At 39.9% G+C, this 27,267-nt stretch overlaps 1 protein-coding gene across 4 annotated transcripts in view; it reads right to left on the minus strand.

Moving 5' to 3' along the window:
- Positions 1–3,656: 3,656 nt before the first annotated feature.
- LOC140190935 (paxillin-like) overlaps positions 3,657–27,267 on the minus strand; it is a 159,722-nt gene continuing 136,111 nt past the window's right edge. For all 4 annotated transcript variants that reach the window (XM_072247912.1, XM_072247913.1, XM_072247911.1 and 1 more), the window contains 5 exons: positions 25,260–25,442; positions 24,673–24,846; positions 23,304–23,385; positions 20,209–20,357; positions 3,657–5,550 (listed from right to left, as the gene is read on the minus strand). In XM_072247912.1, coding sequence (XP_072104013.1) covers positions 5,284–5,550; positions 20,209–20,357; positions 23,304–23,385; positions 24,673–24,846; positions 25,260–25,442 — 855 coding nt within the window. In that variant the 3' untranslated portion in view covers positions 3,657–5,283. The remainder of the gene's footprint in view (positions 5,551–20,208; positions 20,358–23,303; positions 23,386–24,672; positions 24,847–25,259; positions 25,443–27,267) is intronic.

Below are 27,267 nucleotides of genomic sequence, written 5' to 3' on the forward strand. Positions count from 1 at the left end.
TTATGGATCTCCAGTGATTTTGTTCGGTCACAAAACTGTTCACGAGAGCCTTTGAAGTTTGTATCTCAATTTCAACTTCAGAAAATGCTTATTGATATTCTCCTGGCTTCAAAACTTATTTGTTCTGGCTATAATTGTTATCAAAATCTGTAAAATTAGCCTAATGTGCATACTGCTGCTCACCATGTACATCTTCCCATCCCCAAAATGATTTGTTCTTGAAAGTACACTACTGAGATGCACTGTGCAGCTTGGAAACATTTGAAGAAGCAACTTAATCATCTTTAAAATATGATAATTACAAAGACAATTGATTTTCTATAGAATTTTTCCCCAAACATGGGGACATCTCCTTGCCAAAACGATAACATAGAAAGCACATGAAATTAATCACACGTATTGGATTAGATTTGCCATGATAACGCTGGATACTGCATTCATGAATTATTTTTGTACACTAAATTAGGTACACCTGCTTGTTAATGCAAATATCAAATCTGTGAGTGAATCATGTGGCAGCAACTCAATGCATAAAACCATGCAGACATGGTAAAGAGGTTCAGTTGAGAACGGGGAAGAAATGTAATCTAAATGACTTTGACCATGGAATGATTATTGGTGCCAGACAGAATGGTTTGACTTTCTCAGAAACTACTGATCTCCTGAGATTTTCACACACAACAATCTTTAGATGAATGATGTGAAAAACAAAAAAAAAAATCCAATGAGCAGCAGTTCTGTTTGCAAAAATGCCTTGTTAATGAGAGCATTCAGAGAATGGCCAGTCTGGTTCAAGCTAACAGGAAGGTGACAGTAACTCAAATAACCATATGTTACAACAGTGGTGTGCAGAAGAGCATCTCTGAATGCGCAACACATTGAACTTTGAAGTGGATTCGCTACAGCAGCAGAAGACCACAATCACACATGCACTCAGTATCCAGTTTATTAGCTACAGGAAGTATTTTAAATATTCAAATTTTCAAACATTGGGGAAGACCTTTTATTACAAAGTATTTCAAACACTTCAGATCTTTACAGTTTCAACCATTCTGAAGTATGATACCCCAAGGCAGCTGAGTTATTAGCAGTTTGAAATTATTTATAAAACAGTAGTGTCAAAATAACCCCTGAAACCATCTTATCTTCTTATTATCCTCAAATTTTTCATAGCTCCTGGAAACTTCACTACATGCAAAACCCGGAGAATACCATAGGTGGAAAATTTATATTGCCTTCGTGATATTTTTGTTAAATTGTTCTTTTGCACAAAAATTACAAAAACCTGTAGAAATTTCTGGCACACATTTATACAGTTTATAAATGCCTTATAATTTTGTGGTTGGTGGTAAAATAATCAGCAAATAAGAAATACAAAAGCAGGCAAGATAAAGTTTAATATACTTAAGTGCAAGGTGTTATGAATTGGAAAATAATTATTTAATCATTAAATGCCAAATTAGAGATTTGGAAAAAAATTATAATACACACATTTGCCATGCTTAAACATTTACACACATACCCTCCAACCTTCTTTCACCTCCAGATAATGACCTGCTTTTTTATGATTCAACTCTTATCAGTACTTTGTTAATGATTCTATTTATGTTAACAATGAATTAAACTACCATATCATCCAATGGATGATTCATTATTTCTTAATTGTTATTCATTCTGAAGGAGCGATGAAAATGCTGATTCTCTTAACATTGAAAACTTGCACAATTAATGTCACCAGTTATCGTTTCTTACCTTTGACATATCCATGTGAAATTACGCCAGTTAGGGACAGGAGAACTGCCATTTATCCTAATGCATCCGTGCTTTATGTTCCCACCACTACTCAGGCTTTGGTTGCAACCCCAGTGGCTTACATCTCAAAGCTCCTCCTGGTACTTATTAAATGTGTTAAGAATTTCTGCAATCACTACCATTTCAAGCAAAGAATTCTAGACACCCTCCGCACATTGAGTGAAACCAGTTTTGATTTTAATCCTACTGTAATCCTTCTAACAACTAATTTCAACTTCACCTCCATAGTTATTGACTTCTCCACAAAGTGAAATGGATTTTTTGTAGTTTGACCCTACCTGGATCTCCCATAATTTTATATATTCCAGCTACAACTTCCCACTGTTACAAAGAAACCAATCCTAGTGTGCTTCTTACCCATACTCCATGTGAAAGACTATGTTTGTCCACTTTTCCCATACTCTGGAATTTCTGTTTTTAATATTCATCTTTGAGCATTGCCGGCAAGATCAACATTTAGTACCCATCTAGATGTGTGCAGGAACTATGGCAGCTCTCTGGTGAAGGTGATTCTTCTGTCCTCTTGGAAACAAAGAACCAGAACTTCACTTGTCACCTTCTTTTCCATTTTGAAATCCTGGCAACCATGAAGTTAACCTGCTCATAACTCATTCATTTTCCACTTTCATTCCCAAGTATAAAATACATTGTTACATTTGGCTACAAATAGGCATGACTGAAGGAATTTAAGTGACTGATTTCAAATTAAATTCCTGAATCAGTACCACCCCACTGTTTTAAGACTCCTAGTTCATGACGTTTAGTACAATAGGTGGACTCTTGACCTTACAATCAACCTCATCACAACCTTGCATCTTACTGTCGACTTGCTCTGCACTTTCTCCACTGAATTGGGCAGGAAACAGTTGTCAAAAAGTTTCTAACTAGTGTGAGTCAAGGGCACTTGCGAAGCTGTTATGACACTACACCTTGTTTAAAGCAATCAGTTTTTAAATCCTGTCAATTGTGTGTGCTTATATTCAAAAAGCAATGATTTTTGTTACAGTTGGTGAGAAGTGAGTTGTAAGGCAATTCAGAAGTGTTTTGCTCACTGTGGTTTCAGGCATTCAGGCTTGTTTATGCCAGAAATGGCCATTGACATAATGGAGCAAACAATTTTTAAATAGCTTCAGTTGCATGTGCTTGTGTTATGTTATCCATTTGGGCCAACAGGCGCAGATTCAAAAAGTAATGATTTTTGATAATTTTGTGTTTTATTTTGACCTGATGCAGGAAGGCAATGAAGGTATCTGCAATAGGTTATCTGCACTGATTTTGTTCTTTTACAGTCAATCAAAAGAATACTGGAGTGATTAATTCTTCTGTCAATAACTATTAGAACTAAAACACAGTTTTATAAAACTGTAGTAGTATTAGTAGTGCTCTAATTTATTCTGTATTCATTTAAATACATTATTTGTTACTCAGTTAAACAGTAGTTTGGTCTTTGTTATGCCATTTAACAACTTTCATGGAACTTCAGCTAACTGGTCCAAAACATACTGGTTCCAATGTGCCCCAGTTAACCAGAATTCACTGTATTTGAAACGTATTCATTTGTTGATAGTTGGCTTCTTTGCATTGTCTTCTTCAAAATTACTGTGCATTTTTCAAAATTACTAAACTCTGCTTTTCTTTATTTTCTCAGGGTTAGTCTCAAAATTTCTCATATTTTCTTTAACTCTTCAAATTTTAACACCTTGCACAAGAACCCAAATTATTTTGTCTGGTTAAATCAATTACAAAAAGAAAATTGTCTATTAAGCAGGTTAATGTCAAAATCAGCACATGGAAAAATCACCAGGCTAATCTGGATAGTTCAAATAAAAACCAACCAATAAAAATAAAGTGAAAAGCGCTTTTATTGGCAAAAAGTCATGAGACTATATATGAGATTGTATAAGCCATGATTAAAAGATGTACAAAGATGTAGTCAAACACAGCTGATTATTACTGATCAGAGAAAGGAATCAAGATTATTTCCTAAAACAATTTCTCTCATTCTTGAGTGATTCCCTTTGGTTTAATGGCAGACTGAATTCAATGCATTGTAAACACTAGTGAGGCTTCAATTTATCAGAGCGTGACCAGTTAAAATGGCACAAGAAAGCTTCCAACCTTGGCTGTTACCACTGCATTTTTTAAAAAACTGAATTACTCGTAGGATGACAGACAAAATATTACAACACATTAGGTGGGAAGACCCCCAAAAAAGCTTAACAGCAGGAATTAAGACATTTCATAAAAAGATAAATTATTGGCAAATTAGGCAATGAAGAAAGTTGATAAAAATACAGCAGGCTCACAATTGAAAAAATTTCTGTTCACAGGCATCATGTTAGGACATGCCCAAAAGATTAAAACCATTCTTGTGCTATAAAAGAATAGGCAGTGTCCCATCTAAGAGTCCTTTAAATTTCCATGTAAGAATTAGTCATTAATATTGTAAGAAAGCACAAAAATTACTAGCATCACCTACACATGTGATGTGTGGCTTACAAAAAGTGGTTGTCATGATTTTAAAATCACAAAGCTCCAACAAGGAAGTTCAGAATTATGAACTCTTCAGGTAACTGAAACTAGAGGATTAAAAAGGTACAGTACTGTAAAAGTTCTATCAAATACGTCTACAGAAGGAAACTCCCCTGCATTCCAACATAGGAAGTGCGATTGTGACCATTGCTGAGAAATATTATTGCTTCAGTTACAGTCAAAGGCTTTACTGACATCAAGGAGACACTGGTGTACAACAGTGACATTTCTCAAAAAAATACTTCTGCTTTCCAGCACCAACATCTGTTTTATATAGTTCTCAGTAGATTTGTTGCTAGTTCAGTTGGGTTCTTTTAGGGGATTGTTCTGATGCAGTTAACTTTACCAAGACATTCAGGGAATTGTTCAACCACAATTATTTATTCACTTTTTAGTTTATTTCTTCGACAAAGGAAAACGCCTCATAATATATTTGTCTTGTTAACTTTACCAAGACATTCAGGGAATTGTTCAACCACAATTATTTATTCACTTTTTAGTTTATTTCTTCGACAAAGGAAAACGCCTCATAATATATTTACTCTTCGGGGTGGCATTTGTAAAGTTAAAATGGTCTACGCAATTCTAAAAAAATAATCAAAGAGACTAATGGTAATTTTCCACTGCTGATTTGGATGCAAGACATTTGTTTTAATAGCTTCTCAGCAGCCTACAAAAGATGGATGAAAGTTAATCACCTGAGGTTGTGGGGTAGACACTGAGGGAAAATGGTACTTTGAATCTCATCTAGAGGATCTTTTCTTTTCTCAGTCACTGTTAGAGAGAGGAGATGCACAAGGATTTAAAAAAAAATTTTAGTGCAACATCTGCATTATCCCTAAAAGATGGAGATCTCTTCCCATTAGGATCATGTGCTTGAGTATGAGTTTGTGGAAGTAGAGGAATGATTGACCTGAAGAGGTGGCTGGTGGGATGAATCTAACAGAACAGCTTGATGAAGCAGTTGTGACAATAGGGCTTGTCATTCTGCTCTTTGAAGGTGCCCTTGTTCAGCTGTTTCAAGCAGAAGGCACAGACAAAATGCTCAGGATGGAACTTCTTTCCCATAGCAGTGATACAGCGGCCTGTGATAGGCTTTTGACATCCAGAGCACAGGGAGTTGCGACGCTCATGGTAATGCATCTCGCAATATGGCTGACCCTCATGTTCAAAGAAGCTGCCGTTTATGAATGGTGTGAAACATTCCTGCAGGTGAAATAGAAAATATAGATTTTACAAAGGAAGTTTTATAAATAAATATCAGAGACACATACACTCAGTTCATCAGCAATATCATGTACATAGTAAATAAATATATGACAGAATGGTTCATTTATTATCAAAGTATACAACTTGAAATTCTTCTCCAGGTAGCCATGAAACAAAGGAAAGAAAAGAAAGGCTGCACGATCATCAACTCCAACAATACCCCCTCTCTGCACAAAAAATGAACAGAAATGGAATAACACATCGACCCCAAAATCCCTCCTCACTGCACAAAAAAACAGGAAAGATCAGGCAAAAAACACAGAATATAAAACAAAATAAAACTAAATAAATGTCTACAGTCCAAGTCCACATCCAAAATGCAGAAAACATGGAGAACACTCTCTGGGCCCAACGGCCGCCCTTTCCCTTTCCAGTACAGAGCCATCAAAAGACAGGCAGCTGGCGCTCACTCTCCGCATTCGCCTCAACCTTTCAATCCTCCTCGTTGCTTTAATCAGTGAACAATGGAAGCTTTAATCGGTGAAATGGAGTCTGACAACGGCGTGTGCTCCAACCCACAGCCTTCCTGTCATGAATGTCATGCACGCGTTTCTGTCTCCCAGATTCCTCTCGGAGACTGCAGAGTGCTGAAATACCCAAATGATCTCCAAGTTTTCACATTCGCATCGATGTTTCAATCTCCCTTGTTGCTGTAATCGGCGAACAACAGAAGATTTAATTGGCAAAATGATGTTGAACATCATTTCGCAGTCTGGCCGCCATGAGGTTCCCACATGCTGCCTCTGCCTTCCAGTATCTTCTGAGACTGCAGAGCACTGGAGCACCCAGACAACAAATCATAGGCTCCAACAGTCCCAGAATCACATCCAAGATGAAAAACAAATGTAAAAGATATGTAAAATATATGGTTTCATGATCTATCCAGGAGACGTTGACCAAGTGAGCATTGTACACGGGCACCATCTTGACTAGAAGAAATACTGGGGGACAGGATATGAATTAAGATCTAGTATTTTTTCTGGTGTATATGACAAATAAATTCTTCTCAGGCTTCCAGCTGGGTACAGGTAATGATTTCAACTGATGTTTCGATGACAAACTCCCTTTCTTGAGTAAGGTTGATGTTCTGGAGCATGTTGATATTAAGGGAGAGGAAGTATTGGAGTTGTTAAAATACATTAGGACAGATAGGTCCCCGGGGCCTGACGGAATATTCCCCAGGCTGCTCCACGAGGCAAGAGAAGAGATTGCTGAGCCTCTGGCTAGGATCTTTATGTCCTCGTTGTCCACGGGAATGGTACCGGAGGATTGGAGGGAGGCGAATGTTGTCCCCTTGTTCCAAAAAAGGTAGTGGGAATAGTCCAGGTAATTATAGACCAGTGAGCCTTACGTCTCTGGTGGGAAAGCTGTTGGAAAAGATTCTTAGAGATAGGATCTATAGGCATTTAGAGAATCATGGTCTGATCAGGGACAGTTAGCATGGCTTTGTGAAGGGCAGATCGTGTCTAACAAGCCTGATAGAGTTCTTTGAGGAGGTGACCAGGCACATAGATGAGGGTAGTGCAGTGGATGTGATCTATATGGATTTTGGTAAGGTATTTGACAAGGTTCCACACAATAGGCTTATTCAGAAAGTTAGAAGGCATGGGATCCAGGGAAGTTTGGCCAGGTGGATTCAGAATTGGCTTGCCTGCAGAAGGCAGAGGGTCGTGGTGGAGGGAGTACATTCAGATTGGAGGATTGTGACAAGGATCTATTCTGGGACCTCTACTTTTCGTGATTTTTATTAACGACCTGGATGTGGGGGTAGAAGGGTGGGTTGGCAAGTTTGCAGACGACACAAAGGTTGGTGGTGTTGTAGATAGTGTAGAGGATTGTCGAAGATTGCAGAGAGACATTGATAGGATGCAGAAGTGGGCTGAGAAGTGGCAGATGGAGTTCAACCCGGAGAAGTGTGAGGTGGTACACTTTGCAAGGACAAACTCCAAGGCAGAGTACAAAGTAAATGGCAGGATACTTGGTAGTGTGGAGGAGCAGAGGGATCTCGGGGTACATGTCCACAGATCCCTGAAAGTTGCCTCACAGGTGGATAGGGTAGTTAAGAAAGCGTATGGGGTGTTAGCTTTCATAAGTCGAGGGATAGGGTTTAAGAGTCGCGATGTAATGATGCAGCTCTATAAAACTCTGGTTAGGCCACACTTGGAGTACTGTGTCCAGTTCTGGTCACCTCACTATAGGAAGGATGTGGAAGCATTGGAATGGGTACAGAGGAGATTTACCAGGATGCTGCCTGGTTTAGAAAGTATGCATTATGATCAGAGATTAAGGGAGCTAGGGCTTTACTCTTTGGAGAGAAGGAGGATGAGAGGAGACATGATAGAGGTGTACAAGATAATAAGAGGAATAGATAGAGTGGATAGCCAGCGCCTCTTCCCCAGGGCACCACTGCTCAATACAAGAGGACATGGCTTTAAGGTAAGGGGGGAAGTTCAAGGGGGATATTAGAGGAAGGTTTTTGACTCAGAGTGTTTGGTGCGTGGAATGCACTGCCTGAGTCAGTGGTGGAGGCAGATACACTAGTGAAGTTTAAGAGACTACTAGACAGGTATATGGAGGAATTTAAGGTGGGGGCTTATATGGGAGGCAGGGTTTGAGGGTTGGCACAACATTGTGGGCCGAAGGGCCTGTACTGTGCTGTACTATTCTATGTTCTATAACATCTGCAACCCTCCAATCCTCCGGAACCTCTCCCGTTCCCATTGATGATGCAAAGATCATTGCCAGAGGCTCAGCAATCTGATCCCTCACCTCCCACAGTAGCCTGGGGTACATCTCATCTGGTCCAACTTGATGCTTTCCAAAAGTTCCAGCACATCCTCTTTCTTAATGTCTACATGCTCAAGCTTTTCAGTCTGCTGTAAGTCATCCCTACAATCGCCAAGATCCTTTTCTATAGTGAATACTGAAGCAAAGTATTCATTGAGTATCTCTGCTGTCTCTTCCGGTTCCATACACACTTTTCCACTGTCACACTTGATTGCTCCTATTTTCTCACATCTTATTCTGTGTTTTATATTTTCTCTCCATTTAGAAAATAGTCAACCCTTTCTTCTACCAAAGTGCATGACCATACACTTCTCGACGCTGTATTTCATCTGCCATTTTTATGCCTAATCTGTCTTGAATCCTTCTGTAACCTCTCTACATCCTCAGAACAACCTGCCCTTCCGCCTACTTTCATAGCATTTGCAGAATTTGCAACAAAGCCATCGATTCCATCATTCAAATCATTGACATATAACGTTGAAAAAATTGGTCCCAACATAGACCCCTGTCGAACGGTACTAGTCAGGAAAGGCTCCCTTTATTCCCTCTCTTTGCCTCCTGCCAATCAGCCACTGCTTTATCCATGCTAGAATCTTTCCTTTAATACCATGGTCTTGCAGCTTGTTAAGCAGCCTCATGTGTGGCACCTTGTGAAAGACCTTCTGAAAATCCAGGTACACAATATCAAGTGATTCTCTTTTGTTTATCCTGCTTGTTAGTACTCCAAAGAATTCAACAGTTATGTCAGGCAAGATTATCCCTTCAGGAAACCATGCTGACTGTGGTCTGTTTATCCTGTACCTCTAAGTACCCTGAGACCTCATCCTCAGTAACTTACTCCAACATCTTCCCAGCCACTGAGGAAAAACTAACTGGCCTATAGTTTCGTTTCATCTGCCCCTCTCCACCATTGAAGAATTTCCCCATTTACCAGAACGATTCCAGAATCTAGTGATTCTTGAATAGATCATTACTAATGCCTCCACAATCTCTTCAGCTACTTCTGTCAGAACTCTGGGGTATGTTTCCCAAAGACCTTCTCCCTATTTATGGTAACTTCACTCACTTCATGCCCCCTGACACCTGGAACTTCCACCATACTGCTAGTGTCTTCCGTAGTGAAGGGTGATGCAAAATACTTGAACAGTTCACCTGCTATTTTGTCCCCCATTACTACGTCTCCATCATAGTTTTCCATTGTTCCAATATCCATTCGAGCCTCTTTTTTACAGTTTATGTATCTGAAGAAACTTTTGGTATTCTCTTTAATATTATTGGCTAGCTTACTTTTGTGTCCCATCCTTATCTTAATGACTTTTTTAGTTGCCTCTGCTGGTTTTTAAAAGCTTCCCAATCCTTTAACTTCCCACTAATCTCTGCTCTATTATATGCCCTCTCTTTGGCTTTTATATTGGCTTCGAGTTCTCTTATTAGCCACAGTTGTGCCATCTTTCCTTTAGAATACTTCCTTCTGTTTGGGGTGTATACGTCCTGTGACTTTGAGAAATTCCAGCCATTGCTGCTCTACTGTCATTACTGCCAGTGTTTTTTTCTAATCAATTCTGGCTAACTCCTCTCTCGTGCTTCTGTAATTCCCTTTATTCCGCTGTAATACTGATACATTCTGACTTTAGCTTCCCCTTCTCAAATTTCAGGGTGAATTCAATCATATTATGATCACTTGCCCCAAAGGGTTCTTTTGCCTTAAGCTCTCTAATCAATTCCAGTTCATTCCACAACACCCGATTCAGAATAGCTGATCCTCTATGAGCTGCATTAAAAAGCCATCTCATAGGCACTCTACAAATTCCCTTCCTGTAATTCAGCACCAACCTGATTTTCACAACCTACCTGCATTTGAAGTCCGCCATGACTATTCTAACATTGCCCTTTTGGCATGCATTTTCTGTCTTCCATTGTAATTTGTCGGCCACATCCTTACTGCAGTTTGGGGGTGTCTGTATACAACTCCCAACAGGCTCTTTGCAGTTCCTTAACTCTATCCACAATGATTCCGATCCTATGTCACCTTGTTCTAATAATTTGATTTCATTTTTTTTATCAACGGAGCAACATCACCCCCTCTGTTTTCCTGCCTGTCCTTTTGATACAGTGTGTATCTTTGGACATTAAGCTCCCAGCCATAATCTTCTTTTAGCCATGATTCAGTGATGCCTACTACATCATACTTTCCAATCTGTAACTGTGCTACAAGTTCATCTACCTTATTCCATATACTGCACACATTCAAATACAACACCTTCAGTCCTGAATTCACCTTTTTCGATTTTGTCGCACCATACTCAACCTTTTGATTCCTAACTTTGTCTGAGGTCTTACTAACGTCTGCCTCCACAACCTCTCCACTAACTGTCTGATACTCTGGTTCCCATCCCCCTGCAACTGTAGTTTACACCCCTCTGTGCAACAAACCTTCCTGCTAGGATATTAGTCTCCCTCCAGTTCAGGCGCAAGCCGAACCTTCTGTCCCACCTTCTCTGGAAGAAAGACCAATGATCCAAAAATCTATGCCCTCCTTCCTACACCAGCTTCTCAGACATATGTTGAATTATATAATCCTCCTAGTTCAGGCCTGACTAATACGTGGCACAGGTAGCAATCCTTAATCACAACTCTGGAAGTCCTGCCCTTTAATTTAGCACCTAATTCCCTAAATTCCCTATGCAGAAACTTGTCTCTCGTCCTACCGATGTCATTGGTATATGGACCATGACTTCTGGCTGTTCACCTTCCCACTTACAAATGTTGAGGACTTGATCCAAAATATCCTGGACCTTGGCACCCGGGAGGCAACATACCATGTGGGAATCTGGTTCTCACCCATAGAACCTCCTGTACGTTCCCCTAACTAGCAAATCCGCTATCACCATAGTGTGCTGCCTCTTCCCCCTTCCCATCTGAGTCAGAGGCGGACTCAGTGCCAGAGACCCCACCACTGTGACTTTCCTCTGTTAGGTCATTCTTCCCCCCCCCATTGTTGAGGGGTATGGCTGCAGAGGTACTTTACACTGGCTCCTTAACCCCTATTCCCCTTCCTAACTGCCATCCAGTTTCCTGTGTCCTGCACCTTAAGTGTTACTACCTCTCTATATGTTCTATCTATCACCCCTTCAGCACCCCAAATGACTCAGTTCATCCAGTTCCAGCTCCAACTCCTTAATGCTCTAAGTAAGAACTTGAATTCAATTGTAAACAAGTGGAAATCTGATTGGATGAGGACTAACCAATAGGAAGGGATGGACGATGGGGTATAAATACCACCGGACTAGACATGTCCAGGCATCTTCTCTGATGCCGTAGGATTGACTTCAACAGCACAAAACTACTGTGCTGTACCAATGGCTTTTGGGAACACCTGAAGGAAGCCATTGAAATAAAACTACAGGAAAAGAATTTCAACAAAGACAAAAGTCTCGCTCTCAGTAAGAACTGGAATTCGATTGTAAACAAGGTGGGAGAGTGGAAACCTGACTGGATGAGGACTAACCAATCAGGATAGACAGACGATAAGGGTATATATATCACCGGACTAGACATGCCTCGGCATCATCCCTGATGAAGATGGCAGAGTTTGTCATCAAAACGCCAGTTATAATTGATACTTGTACCCAGCTGGAAGCCTGAGAAGAGTTTATTCAAGCATATGATTTGCATGAACTACCCTCAAATAGTCTACTAATTGATCACTAATCGACATCAGGAGTGGGAGGAGCTAAAGATGGCACAATAGGTTATTGTGGACCTCAGCAATTTCTTCCAGTTCATCCACGAAAGTTTAATTCTCCTCTTCTCATATGTCTTTTTTCTTTCTCAAGGTGACTGGGGTCCTGTCAGAGTCGGTGATCTACAGCTGCAGCTCAAACTACAGTTCTTCACGGGTGGTGGGTTCTTGCTCTCCAAATTCGTCGAGCAGCCTAGCGCTTCAATATTTCCAGCCGCGGGCTGGAAGAGGTGTGCCTTTGGGGTGCGGCCTGATTCCTCACCAATGTCGCCAACTGAAGCATCGTGGGAGATTGAAACATCGAGATAGTAGGCAGACAGTGTACACTACTGTTGAAATAAGGCCTCTGCACTTGAACAATCTCTCTCTTGATGGTGAGTGAGAGTCTGTTGGTCCTCGAGTCAGGAGCCTTGGACAAGTGACATGGCAGATTGTAACATCAAAACAGAAAGCTGTTGGTCTCCCCTCCCATTGTGGCAGGAGCAAAATATTTCTCTCCCTTAACTAGTTTGAGATATCAAAGTATTGGGATAGACAGCAGTTTTTGATGGACTGTAGACTATGTTCTCTGCAGGCGTTGCTATTGCTTGCATGGTAGGGGGTGGGAGTTGTTGTTTTTGCTGGAGGAAGTGGCAGAGAGGCAGGGGGAAGGTTGATGTTTTTGTTATTGCTTGTGGTGGCAGAGCAGAAGGGGGCTTTGGGGTTCTAACTTTATCCGTCATTCATTCTTCGTTTTTTTTTCTGTTTTAAGGATTTCAGGATGTATACTGTATACTGTTGTGGGCACGTGACCAAGTGGCTAAGGTATTGGACTAGTGACCTCAAGGTCATGGGTTCGAGCCCCAGCCGAGGCAACGTGTTGTGTCCTTGAGCAAGGCACTTAATCACACATTGCTCTGCGATGACACTGGTGCCAGGCTGTATGGGTCCTAATGCCCTTCTCTTGGGCAACATTGGTGTCGTGGAGAGGGGAGACTTGCAGCATGGGCAACTGCTGGTCTTCCATACAACCTTGCCCAGGCCTGCGCCCTGGAGAGTGAAGACTTTCCAGGGGCAGATCCATGGTCTTGCAAGACTAATGGATGCCTTTATTACTGTATACATTCTCTGATATTGTATTGAACCATTGGACTCAAGTGTCTGGGTGGAAGGAAATATTTCAAACCACAAAACTTTATATAGAGGAGTTTGTCTTTCCCAGTCACTGTCAGGAAGAGATGTCCACAATGGCTTTGTTTCAGTTCAACATCTGTATCGCTCTTCAAAGCTGAAAGCTTAGATTATAAAATTGACATCAATATTTCAAGGTTATTTCAACATTCAAGATTGCAATCTTGTTATGGAAATATCTTAAAATAATCTTACAAGGTATTAATGTAGTAAAGCATTCAGCCCCTCTATTTCTTGTACAACTTGATCATACAGCCACAGCTTTTATTTCAATGAGGTTTTCAGAAATCTAAACAACCTGAGTTCCCCCTCCACCATCATTTCAATTTCCTGTTAAAATCAGTGCTTGCATACATACTGAAGAGATTGGCTGAACAGAATGACATGCATCACTAAAGTATTGCTCATATTAAACAGCTAACAACACAAGGAAAATAATATTTTACACGTGTATTTAATGTGAAGGCAACTTAATCAGCAATTTAAAGTCCCAACCAGGACTGTTTATGGATTAGGTACAGCATACAAGATAAGAAGAAAATTAGTCAATTTGGGAACAGAATATTTTCTGATTACTTTGCTGAAAGAACCTGATCACTGATTAGCATTATCATCTTCTTCCGTTGTATCATATTAAATACTATTGCGTCCATTTCTGTTTGAGAGTCAATTCTCAAGTTATTTCTACTTTAAATGTATAATAATTCAAGTTTTGTAACTTTAAAGCTATGGAAATTCTCAAATGAAAAAAGAGAGGGCGGGTTAGAATGGAATTTTTTAAAGCTTAGCAAATAGTTCAGCATAACCAATGAAAACAGAGGATATACAAAAAGATCAAAACTGAAGTATAGAGACCTTGATAGGCTGTAGGTATACAGTGGCACGCAAAAGTTTGTGCACCCTGGTCCAAAATTTCTGTTACTGTGAATAGTTAAGCGAGTAAAAGATGAACTGATTTCCAAAAGGCGTAAGGTTAAAGATGACACATTTCTTTAATATTTTAAGCAAGAAAACTTTTTTATTTCCATCTTTTACAGTTTCAAAATAACAAAAAAGGAAAAGGGCCCAAAGCAAACGTTTGGGCACCTTGCATGGTCAGTATTTAGTAACACGCCCTTTAGCAAGTATCGCAGCTTGTAAACACTTTCTGTAGCCAGCTAAGAGTCTTTCAATTCTTGTTTGGGGGACTTTCACCCATTCTTCCTTGCAAAGGGCTTCTAGTTCTGTGAGATTCTTGGGCCATCTTGCATGCACTGCTCTTCTGAGGTCTATCCACACATTTTCGATGATGTTTAGGTCAGGGACTGTGAGGGCCATGGCAAAACCTTCAGCTTGCGCCTCTTGAGGTAGTCCATTATGGATTTTGAGGTGTGTTTAGGTTCATTAACCTGTTGTAGAAGCTATTCTCTTTTCATCTTCAGCTCTTTTTTTTTACAGACAGTGTGATGTTTACTTCCAGAATATGCTGGTATTTAATTGAATTCATCCTTCCCTCTACCAGTGAAATGTTCCCCTTGCCACTGGCTGCAACACAAGCCCAAAGCATGATCGATCCACCCCCATGCTTAACAGTTGGAGAGGTGTCTTTTCATGAAATTCTGCACCCTTTTTTCTCCAAACATACCTTTGCTCATTGCAGCCAAAAAGTTCTATTTTAACTTCTTCAGTCCACAGGACTTGTTTCCAAAATGCATCAGGCTTGTTTAGATGTTCCTTTGCAAACATCTGGCACTGAATTTTGTGGTGAGGAAGCAGGAAAGGTTTTCTTCTGATGACTCTTCCATGAAGGTCATATTTGTGCAGGTGTCACTACCAGAACAGTGCACTACCACTTCAGAGTCTGCTAAATCTTCCTGAACATCTTTTGCAGTCAAATGGGGGTTTTGAATTGCCTTTCTAGCAATCCTACGAGCCGTTCTCTTGGAAAGTCTTCTTGCTCTGCCAGACCTCAACTTGACTTCCACCGTTCCTGTTAACTGCCATTTCTTAATTACATTACGAACTGAGGAAACGGCTACCTGAAAACGTTTTGCTATCTTCTTATAGCCTTCTCCTGCTTTCCGGGCATCATTTATTTTAATTTTCAAAGTGCTAGGCAGCTGCTTAGAGGAACCCATGGCTGCTGATTGTTGGAACAAGGTTTGAGGAGTCATTTATAAAGTTTTAAAATTTGCATCACCTTGTCTTTCCTAATGATGATTGTGAACAAGCCATAGCCCTGACAAGCTAATTAAAGTCTGAAACCTTGGTAAAATTTATCTGAGAGCTCAAAACTCTTGAGGTGCCCAAACTTTTGCATGGTGCTCCTTTCCTTTTTTCCCCCACTCTAAGATTGTACAAAACAAAAATAATACACTAATCTTGCTTAAAATGTTGAAAAGAATGTTTCATCTTTAACTTTAGGAGATCAGTTCATCTTCTACTCACTTAATTATTCACAGTAACAGAAATTTTGACCAAGGGTGCCCAAACTTTTGCATGCCACTGTACATTGTCGTACAGATGTAGGTGGAGGTGAAGTCAACAGATTTGAAAATGAATACAAATGTTAAAATAAAAACAAGTCAGAAACACACACGTGAGTAACTGGAATGACGTGCAAGTTATAATGGGGATAGCTGAGCTTAGGATGAGCTTATGTGTATAGAAGGTGCAAGGCAGGTTACTGACAGTCCTGTATCCAAGAGATTACCTTATCACTATCAATGGATCCTATCCTCAGGAAATTGCCTGCTCAGTATGATTTGATATTGATGACAGTTTTCCTATTCAGCTAATGGAGAGACAGGTGGTGGGTACAAGCGCAGGTATCCCCAGATTATCTTATCTAGAAAACTGCACCCTAATTTTCCCTGTACCACTGTTTATGCTCACGTTGAACAACTTTGTTTACTCTCCTAACACTCAGCTGATCCAGTTGTCAGTCTTTGGGGTTTCTAGTTACGTCGGGTTAGAGGAGACAGCTGAGGGGCATAAGGGCTTGGAAGTGACTGGAAACTAAAATGACTCACAGGACCCTGAGAGTCAGGTGTGCTGATCAGTGTTGATTGCATGTCTGGATTGCAAATCCTGAGTAGGTGGGCTGGGTTGACGAGTGTGAGAAACCACTGGCCTTATTAGCACTATGGGGAGCTGAGCAGCGCAGCAAGTTGTGAGGGTGAATTGCTGCAAATGGGCATCTAAACAACTTCAGTTAGAAGATGCCATAAATATTGACAGGGTTACAGAATCTGGGTCATGGGAACAAAAATAAAACTGGGAGAAGCCTTCTACAACTATTCCGTCAAGGATACAATGTTATTAACCCTAATACAAGTTGAGTGTGCTGTCCGGAAAACAATGAAGTAGTGGGGTCTATTAGAAAGAACGGTATACATATGAGTTTCACTTCTATATAGAAGCTGTGAACTTCTATATAAGACAGCTGTGAACTAGGTACCAATACAAGTCAAGTTAACAAGATATACAATGACAAAATACTTATCACTGACAAGTTGTACTCCACGGAAGAAAAGAAAATATATTCAGCTTATATGGGGAATGGGAAGGGAGAGGAATTCAGAAGGGCTGATTAATGTGAGCAAAGGGAAAGGAAAACTTTTTTGTGGGCAATTTAAAACACAAGAAACGCGGAAATGCAATTCATTTAAAAAAATAAGTAACAAGTGCCAAATAAATCCATAATATCGGGCACAAAAATATAGAAAACAGAAATCACAAGCTGCCTGGAAGCTGGGTTCTTTGATTTCTAGTTGCATAAGGGTAAAACAACACATATTCAAGAAAAAATAACGAACTTTAGCTAAAACTATGCCCCAAAAAAAATCGAGCATGAAAACATTTTTTAAAGTTCCCATATTTCAAGTAACATAGGGCAATCTTCACTTCAGGGCTGAATAAAAGTAGGTCCAAGGGGGACTTGTCTCAGTACTGGAGAAGTGTAATAACCACACACATCTGATCACAAATGGGGGGAAAACAAATCCCATCCTCCAACAACAGCACTCACATTCACACATCAGACACACTTCCAGCCGTTCAGGCATGGCAGACATTTCACATACACACTGCAATATGCTGCACTTCACCCTCCATCTCCCCACTCTCCCGCAGAAGGCCACACAACTACAGTGAGAAGCTTGACTGTGGCCTTCAGAAGCTATTCGTAAGAAGGTGTAGGGAACTATAAGCCAAGTCACCTCACAGCCCATCGCCAACAGAGGTTCAGAGACCACTGAGACAGATGGCATGCATATGTTTGTCCTCAACATTTCACATTCAAAGATTCATTTATTATTAATGTATCCATATACAAATCTGAGATTTGTCTTCTCCAGATAGCTACGAAACAAAGAAAAACTATGAGTCATTCAGAGACAAACATCAACCCCACCCCCACACAAAAAAACAGCATCACGATCATTAACTCCCAAACACCTCCCCACACAAAACGCAACAAGAACATCAACCCCAAACCCCCTCCCCCACACAAAATGCAACAAGAACATTGACCCCAAAACCCCTCCCCCACGCAAAATACAAGAACATTGACCCCCCCCAAAACCCCTCCCCCACACAAAATACAAGAACTTTGGCCCCCGAATTCTCCCCGCCCCCACATAAAGACTAATAGAGCAGAAGAACACCGACCCCCAAACCCCCTCCTCAGCACAACAAAAAGGAAAGGAATGGGCGAAAAACACAGAATATAAAGAAGTCTACAGTCCATAAATGCAATAATCCAATCCATAACGCAGAACTACAGTAACATCGTCCTTCATCATCGAAGACAGAGACACCACGAGTACAGAGGTCTACCACAGCGAGCCACACAGCAATAGTTTTTCATTCACAATTTATTTTGCCTTACAAAATATAGATGGTTTAAACATGGTTCTCTGCCATACTCCAGCCCAATCCATTCCACAATACTCACCCTGACCACATTCCCAAGCTTTCCTAACTTCAGAAGCACTAGTAGTTGGCAGACTCACGTAGCTGAACGTAGACAGAAGACCTTGTGCAGATGCTGGAAATTTTGAGCAACATATACAAAATGCTGGAGGAACTCAACAGGTCAAGCAGCATCTATGGAGATGAGCAGCATTTTGTTGAAGAGCGTCAGCCTGAAATGTCAACCTTATTCCTCTCCAAAGATGCTTCTTGACCTGCTGAGATCCTCCAGCATTTTGTAATGTGGCTCACAGACCTGAACAATGCCCAAATCAGAAGAAGAAGTGGTTGACAATGCATCTGATAGCTACATCAGCTCAGAACCTGCTACATAGCGGACAGTACAGGACAATTTAGAACTGGGGACCAGCACATGTTGATTCATCAGAAATCTGTAATCTTCAGCAAGTCCATGGAGAAACTTAGTTTGTGTGGGAATTTTATATACTGGTTCTCCCCGGCAGACTCACGTGACAACAATGATGGGATAGCTAAAGGTTAAGGCTGATGAACATACACATGTATATTGAGCAAAAAAAATCTGCTGGAGGAACTCAGCGAGCCAGAAGGGATTTGTGGAGGGAATAATTGGTTATGTTTTGAGTTGAACCCCTGAATCATGACTGAGAGTGGAAAGCAAAGAAAGCTGTACTAAAAACAACAGGAATTCTGCAGATGCTGGAAATTCAAGCAACACACATAAAAGTTGCTGGTGAACGCAGCAGGCCAGGCAGCATCTCTAGGAAGAGATGCAGTCGACGTTTCAGGCCGAGACCCTTCATCAGGTCCTGACGAAGGGTCTCGGCCTGAAACGTCGACTGCACCTCTTCCTAGAGATGCTGCCTGGCCTGCTGCGTTCACCAGCAACTTTTATGTATAAAGCTGTAATAAAGATAGGAGAAGGAGTGAAACAGGGCAAGCAGGTGATAGGTGGACTGAGGAGGGGTAGAGTATGATGGGGTGAAGGAGACAGGTGAGGGAGGGGGAATGGTGAAGGTGGGAGATAGGCAGGTATGTGATAGGTTGAAGCAGACAAGGGAAAAAAAAAAGGGCTGATGAAGTCAGGTGCGGAAAGGAGAGATAAAGGTGGCACAAAGTGTAGCCTTTGGATCCAAGTGCTGGCATCTGTAAGTAAGAAAGTATGATGTAAACTATCAACAGAGAGGAGGGCAGATGGAAAAGATAGGGAGAAAGAGGATCCAGTGGGTCAAGTGTGTGGGGTGGGTAGCACTAAAATGGGGAAGAGTTTTTGGGAGTGAGTTTTTCTAATTCACCTCCAGTCCTCCTATTTCTTTTCCTCTCCCATACTCCCCTCCAGCCTCATTACCCATCGGCCTGAAAAAACAACCATATATCTTTATTAAGACTGCTCTTTTGTCAGGTAACTTCCATGTTCATTCTTCTGCTGAAGAATTTGTAAGTGGGTTAGAAGTATGTTATTTTTCTCTCCGCAATTGTGATAAACTGAATTCAGCCTTTAGATCAGGGCTTGATTCAATCTGTAACATTCTTGCACAAATCTGACTTTATAAGAAGGCTGATGAACTACAAAGGGAAAATTCAAGATGTTCAGTCAAATTATTCCATCAAAGACAATGCTGAGTAATGCATCAATGTGCTGACCAGTGTCAGTGGACTACAGTATATCCAGTACTATGCCTTTGATGGTGCCTGGTAATTAGTTATTTATGTTACTGCCTGAAGTTACCACTACAACAGGATACCATGTTATGAACTGCTGACATGGACATAACAATTACTCTCAGCTCGAAAAAAAACTCCAAACTGTACCAGAATGCAGCATCATGCATAGTATAAAATTATATACTAATTTTCAAATTCCTTTCTAATGTAATGACAAAATCTAACAGTTACTAACATACAGCATTGCTATAATACTTAACACTTTCTAAGCCAAACTCTCAGGTTGTTGATTCTCTTACCCGACACACAAAACACTCTGGGTGCCACAGTGAATTGAGGGCTGAGATGTAGTTTTCAAGAATAGCTCGTGCACAACCACCACACTTAGGAGCAAACATGTCAAAGTAATCTTTGCGACAATAGGCTTTCCCATCTTTTTCATGGAATCCTGTAAAAGGGAATATATTTACTGCAGTCAGTCCACACACACCAACCCAACCTACAATATTCTAGTAGAACCTTAGGTGAATTGCCGTTATTGATGAAGTCATGCCAACTTAACCCATAGTGGAAAATAAAAGTATACAATTAAAGAAACTGTGGGCTGAGTCTTACAGAATTTTGTTAAAACTCCCATTCCTATGTGCAGTACTGCAAAATTAGTTAACTTCAGAAGATGAATAATTATAGTTAACAACTACAGTAATAGTGGACAATGCTGACATCAGTTCCATAGGTTAGTGCTCTTCATTCACACAATATTCTTCAGCTGCTTATCCCAACCTAAGAAACATGCTTAATTGGATTAGATAACGTGGCTGCTACTCTGATTACCAAAGGATTCAAGTAGTGCTTAAGAACAAGAGAAATCTGACACAGTACAATGTAAACTGTGATGTCAAAATTATGGATTATTTTATTCATGAAGGAATAATCTCTTTACTAAAACTGTCACTCGGGGAAAAGTTTGCATGGGTCTGATTAAATCAAGTAAATGAAAAAAAAATTCCTAGTTTCTATATTTTCAGCATTATTGTGAAAAGCAAATAATAGAAAAAAATCTTTATTTGTATTATGGAAACAAAGAATATGCATCATATAGGTTCAAGTTTATAGAAAGAAAATCGTTTCTGGATTCTCTTATTCAGACATACTCTTGGTCACCATTAATCACAAACTGTTTTAAAATTCTCATAATTTCTACATTTAAATAAACATCCAACAATGTTGAAGCAAAAAACGAAGAGATCACACTAAATTCTGCTTTGGGATTACAGCACATTATCAAAATTCAGGAGCATGGAAATAATTTCCTATTGCACCAGAGAATGCATTATGCAAGTGGAAGTTTTATTGTTCATTTATTCCATAATAAATTGTTTGCTAGGGAAGTATTTAGTTTTCATATAACTAAGAAGCTTGCAAAGCTAATTCAAAAGCCTATTAACAGTGAGAATGTTTGGCCTGGGATTGATTGCCTTTTTGCCAGACAAAATAAGGTATATTTCCTTCCCTGAAGGATATTAGTGATACCAATGAGCTTTTACAATAATCCACAGTCTGATGTCACTTCCATTAGCAATAGATTTCTAGTAGGATTCAAACAATTTGACAAACTATCCATTTACATACATGATGTAGCATCAATCATTTTAAATATTTCTGGTTTATCATTAATTTATAAAATCTGAAAGAGCTACACCATAGCAACATTCCCTGGGGCCTACCAACTCAGCATATAACATTAATCCTCCATTGAATCCATTTGTAATTGTCCCACATTCTCTTCAGTTTCCCTAAGATTCTACCACTCACTCACACACTAGGGGCAATTTAGAACGGCCAATTAACGTACCAACCCACATATTTTTGGGAACATTGGAGGAAACTAGAAAACCCAGCGGAAGTTCACGAGGTCACAGGGAGAACATGCAAACTCTACACAGATAACACCTGCAGTTAGAATTGAACCCAGGTCCGTAGCACCGTAAGGCACTGACTCCACTAGCTGCACAATGCCATTTATTGCTGATATTACAGTGATTACACTTGATATACATTTGGGACTGACCTCAGCATATTCTTAGGTGGGTTAGTTGATAATGCAAGTAACACATTTCACTGCATGTTTTGATGTGCATATGATAAATAAATCTGAATTTGGTTAAAGACAAGCAGAGTTCAGAAGTCAGAACACTTCTGACAATCTGAAATGTTGACTCTTTCTCTTTCCATAGATGGATTTTTCATTCCAGTTTTCAAGCACTGGCAGTTTATTAATTTATTAAATGCTCTCATTTTTAAAATCACCAAAGGTTAGAAGAAATAGGTTTGATAACTTTGAGTGGGAGGAGATCTGCTGACTACTGAACCATCTGAATCTGCATGTTGCTTGCACTTGAATCATGCATTTTCATGCAGCAAGTGCTGTCTTCCACTGGGAAGATAGCAATATCTACAGGAAGAGCAATTATATTCATTAGGTTAAATGGAATAATAAGCAGGCATGATATATAAAAAGTGCAGAGATTGGAGAAAGGGAAGTTTAGAAACAATATATAATGTTTATTTTTAAACTTTAGTTAAACAGACAAATTGTGCCATTACGCTCACCCAATGGCCCAGGCTTATCAATCAGGAGTGACCAAGAACTGAGACAAAAGTTTCAGAACATAATTTCCCCATCACAACTTTCGTGTGATGGAGGGAGGGACAAATGTTCACACTGATTTCCTGATTGCTTGATTCCATTATGCAGATTAAGTCTGCACAAACAACACCTCTCATGTGCAGTACTCTTACCTTTTACTAATTCGCACTCAGCATGTTCAAGTCTTACTTAGAACTTCATTGAAAATAATAGGCATAGAAAACTGGGTAATGATTCTATTCAGCTGATTTTACTGAACAGAATGTATAACTAGGACAATTAAATATCATCCTATGGAACAGAAAAGGAGCAATTCTGGGAGATATTCTAATAAATGTAATTGAAGCATTGGTACAACAAACAAATAAGTACTGAGTACTTATAAGAATGTATAAAAGTTCAACATGTTTCCTAATGCAAAAGTAGCATATATATTTATTGTTCAGTATACAAACAATATAGAAATGTTAAAAATTGGCAATTCCAAATACCCAAAGAAGTCTGCTAGCAGTACAGTGAATCATTGGTGTTATTAGTACAAATTGCTTTACTATTTCCAATGTGTTAAAGGCATTGCATACTGCCTGGTTTAACCGTAATTGGAATGGTCAGCGTTGAAATCAGATGATAAACATTATTCTGGAAGTGCACTGCTAATTAGTAATTGTATTGAACAATTCTAAAAGATAGAACCACGAATGGCCAAACTGCAAGAGAGACTAAGTACCAGTGACAGCAACATACCATCTGGTCCAAAGAAAGCGCCACACTGAGCACAGAAGAAGTGTTCAGGGTGCCATGTTCTATCCAGTGCAGTCACCACTTTCTGCAAAAAAGAACATTAAAATAAATAAATCATTAGAGAAAAATGAAGCAAACCAGAACAGAGTTACTTATAATCAGAATCAGGTTTAATATCACTGGCACTTGTCTTGAAATTTGTTGTTTTGCAGCAGCAGTACATTACAACACATAATAATAAAAGAATCTACAAATTACAATGATATCTTCCCTGATGGTAGCAATGAGAAGTGGGCATGTTCTGGGTAACAGGGATCTTTAATGATGAACCAAGGAGATAATGGCCTGCAAGCCCTCCCAGAGGTAACGTGCATCTGATTCAGTCTCTAACTCCAATTGGAAATGTTTATTTTCACTCTTGAAATAGCTTTCAATAGGTCACACCTGGATTTCTTGTACTGTGCTGGATCACGGGTCTTAAATACCGGAGATCTAGCCCTCAGCAGACTACAAATCTGCTGGTTCATCCACAAACTTTGGTCTGGGTATGTCTAGTTTGTACTCATCCACATAGGTCTGTATGAAGTATTCATTCAAATTCAAGACAAGTCCCTAAATATTGTCCAGTCCACTGACTCAAAGCAGTTCTGTAGGCACTCCTCTGCCTCCCTTCACCATGCATCCTTGGCCCTCATCACTGATGTGGTGGTCTTTAACCTCTACCTATACACCAGGAGAAGTACAGCCAGGTGATCAAACTTTCCAACATATGGGTGTGGGACCGCATGGTAAGCTTTCTCGATATAACAGTGGTCAAGTGTGTTGGCTCCTCTGGTTCCATAGATGATGTATTTGTAGTAGTTGTTCAGAAACTTCTTTAAGCTGGTTTGGTTGAGATCTCCTGCAATGATAGGGAAGGCATCCGGGTGTGCTGTTGCGTGATTGCTAATCATGGTGCTCAGCTCCCTGAATGTCTGCCGGACATTGGCCTGAGATGGAACGTACACTGCAAACAGGATGAAGGCAGAAAACTCCCTTGGTAGATAAAATGGACAACATTTGCCTGTTCGGTTTACCAGGTCAGCTGAGCAAGACTGAGACAGAGCTGCCATGTCTGTGCACCATGATGAGTGGCATAAAACTATTAAAATGCTGAACACAAATGCAACTCCACAACATTGGCCTCCAAGAAATTTCATGATACCACCAAACACTTCTTCCCAATATCTTCAGTTTTTAATGCAATCTATTCCATCAACAACAAAAATTCTCAGAAAGAAACCTTCCCAGGGATATAGTATATATGAACTATGTTCACTCCTGTTACTGACAGATGAAGCGTCCTCACAATGCAGATATCAGAGATACTCACATCCAAAATGGGTCCATTACAATAGTAACAGCGTGGGGAGAACAGGTTGTGATAGTCCTTCTCACAGTATGGCTGTCCATCCCGCTCAAAGAAATTCCGAGAGCCAATTTCTTCTTGGCAGTGGGTACACACAAAGTGTTCTGGGTGCCAAGTACGACCCATTGCAGTAACAACCTGACAAAATGAACACTCTTTAGCGTTTGTTACAAGCGCAAAAAGCAACACACAATCCCACTTCTTAAATACTAGCTTGTATACCTTTACAATTATACAATAAGGCTTGTTAATCAAGGGTATGTGATGATGACGACACCAAAACTGATAGTGTAGTTGATGGTGAAGATTACAATAGGATCCAGGTGGGCTGGAAAAGTGAACCAGGCAATGATAGATGAAATTTAATCTGGACAAGTGCAAAGGGTAGATAAAAAGAAAGTATTTCACTTTAGAAACCAAAAGTAATACAGAACAGTGTTTTTTTTCTGCAGTAATATTGGATCCATTAAAATGCAAACCTATTGCACCTCAAGCTACTTCTAATGGCATCTAAAAGAAACAAAGTCACTTTTAATCCTAAGTGTTCTTACCTGCCCGGCTATGGGTTTCTTGCACGCAGCACACACTCCTTTTGCTACAGTTGCAACTCCCAATTTATTTAGTCCAACATGCAATTCATCCAACATATTATCCAGTTGGCTTCCAGCCTTCTGAGGACCTGTCACAGTGGAAGGACCTCCTGGTTTTCCTTTAGATCCTGACTGGGTCATCATCTATCAATCAGCAAATAAAGTCATATTAATTACAGTTTGTATTGCATTGACTAATGAACATGAATAATATTGAGAATGGTTTTTCCCTGGGTATCTAATTTACTGATATACAACACCTTTACCAAGTTTAATTAGCTTATAGTTAACCCTTAAATATAATAACATCACCTTAGATATAACATCATCTACAAAAAAATAAACACACGAACCTTTTTCATTATATATGTTTAATATGCACATACAAACATACACCTTCTTCTAAGATGTATCATAAGTTTACCGTAATCACAAATATATACATAGGATAGTTACTATACTTATGCCTTATAGTTGCATAAAACATCATCTGATGTTGAAGAGAGAAGTGCTATACCATATCAGCGAACCAACAGAGACAACCTATAAAATTTTATCTACTATGGAAACCTCACTGTACATCGGTCATTTATGATGGACCTTGGCATTTTAATTTTATTGACTACCTATCAGCCATAATTGATTAGTGATGAGATTCTGTACAGCTGACAAATCACCACAAAACCTTAAGATTGCACCCCCTCCAAAGTACCTAATCTATTTAATTGAATGTGTGTGAGTGTGATTTGTAGTCCTCTTGTCAGTGAACCCTACAACATTCACCAACCCAATACACAGTACCTATAAAAGGTTTTCTCCTGCTTGTAAGTTTTCATGTTTTATTGTTTTACAACATTGAATCACAGTGCATTTAATTCGGCTTTTTTTGACACTGATTAACAGAAAAACTTCTTTGTGTCAAAGTGAAAAAAGATCTGTACAAAGTGATCTAAATTAATTACAAATATAAAACACAAAATAATTGATTTCATAAATATTCACACCCTTCAAGACAGTATTTAGTAGATGCACCTTTGGCAGCAATTACAGCCTTAAGTCTCTGTGGATAGGTCTCTATCAACTTTGTACATCTGGACACTGCAAGTTTTCCCATTCTTTTTTACCAAACTGCTCAAGCTCTGTCAGATTGCACAGGGATCGTGAGCCAACAGCCCTTTTCAAGTCCAGCTACAAATACTCAATTGGAACAAGGTCTGGACTCTCCAAAACATTAACTGTTGTTTTTAAGCCACTCCTGTGTAGCTTTGGCTTTACGTTTGGGGTCATTGTCTTGCTAGAAAATAAATCTTCTCCCAAGTCACAGTTATGTTGCAGACTGCATCAGGTTTTCCTCCAGGATTTCCCTGTATTTGGCTGCAATCATTTTACCCTCTCCCTTCACAGGCCTTCCAAAGACTGCTGCAATGAAGCATCCAATCAGCATGATGCACCCACCATTGTGCTTCATAGTAGGGATGGTGTGATTTTGATGATGTGTGGTGCTTGGCTTATGCCAAAACATAGTGTTTAGTCTTGATGGCCAAAAAGCTCAATTTAGGTTTCATCAGACCAAAGAACCTTCTTCCAGCTGACTTCATATTCTCCCACGTCTTCTGGCAAACTCTGGCCGAGATTTCGTGTGAAATTTTTTCAACAGTGGCTTTTTGCCACTCTCCCATAAACCTGCCACTGAAGAAGCACCCGGGTGAAGGTTGCTGTATGTGCAGTTTCTCCCATCTCAGCCACGAGAGCTTCTAACTCCTCCAGAGTTGTCTAAGGTCTCTTGGTGGCCTCCCTCACTAGTTCCCTTCTTGCACGGTCACTCAGTTTTTGAGGATGGTCTGCTGTAGGCAGATTTACAGGTGTGCCATATCCTTTCCATTTCTTGATGATTGACTTAACTGTACACCAAAGGATATTCTGTGACTCGGAAATATTTTTGTATCTATCTCTTGACATGATTTTCAAT

This window comes from Mobula birostris, chromosome 31, assembly GCF_030028105.1.
Source record: "Mobula birostris isolate sMobBir1 chromosome 31, sMobBir1.hap1, whole genome shotgun sequence".
In the NCBI taxonomy this organism is placed as follows: Eukaryota; Metazoa; Chordata; class Chondrichthyes; order Myliobatiformes; family Myliobatidae; genus Mobula; species Mobula birostris.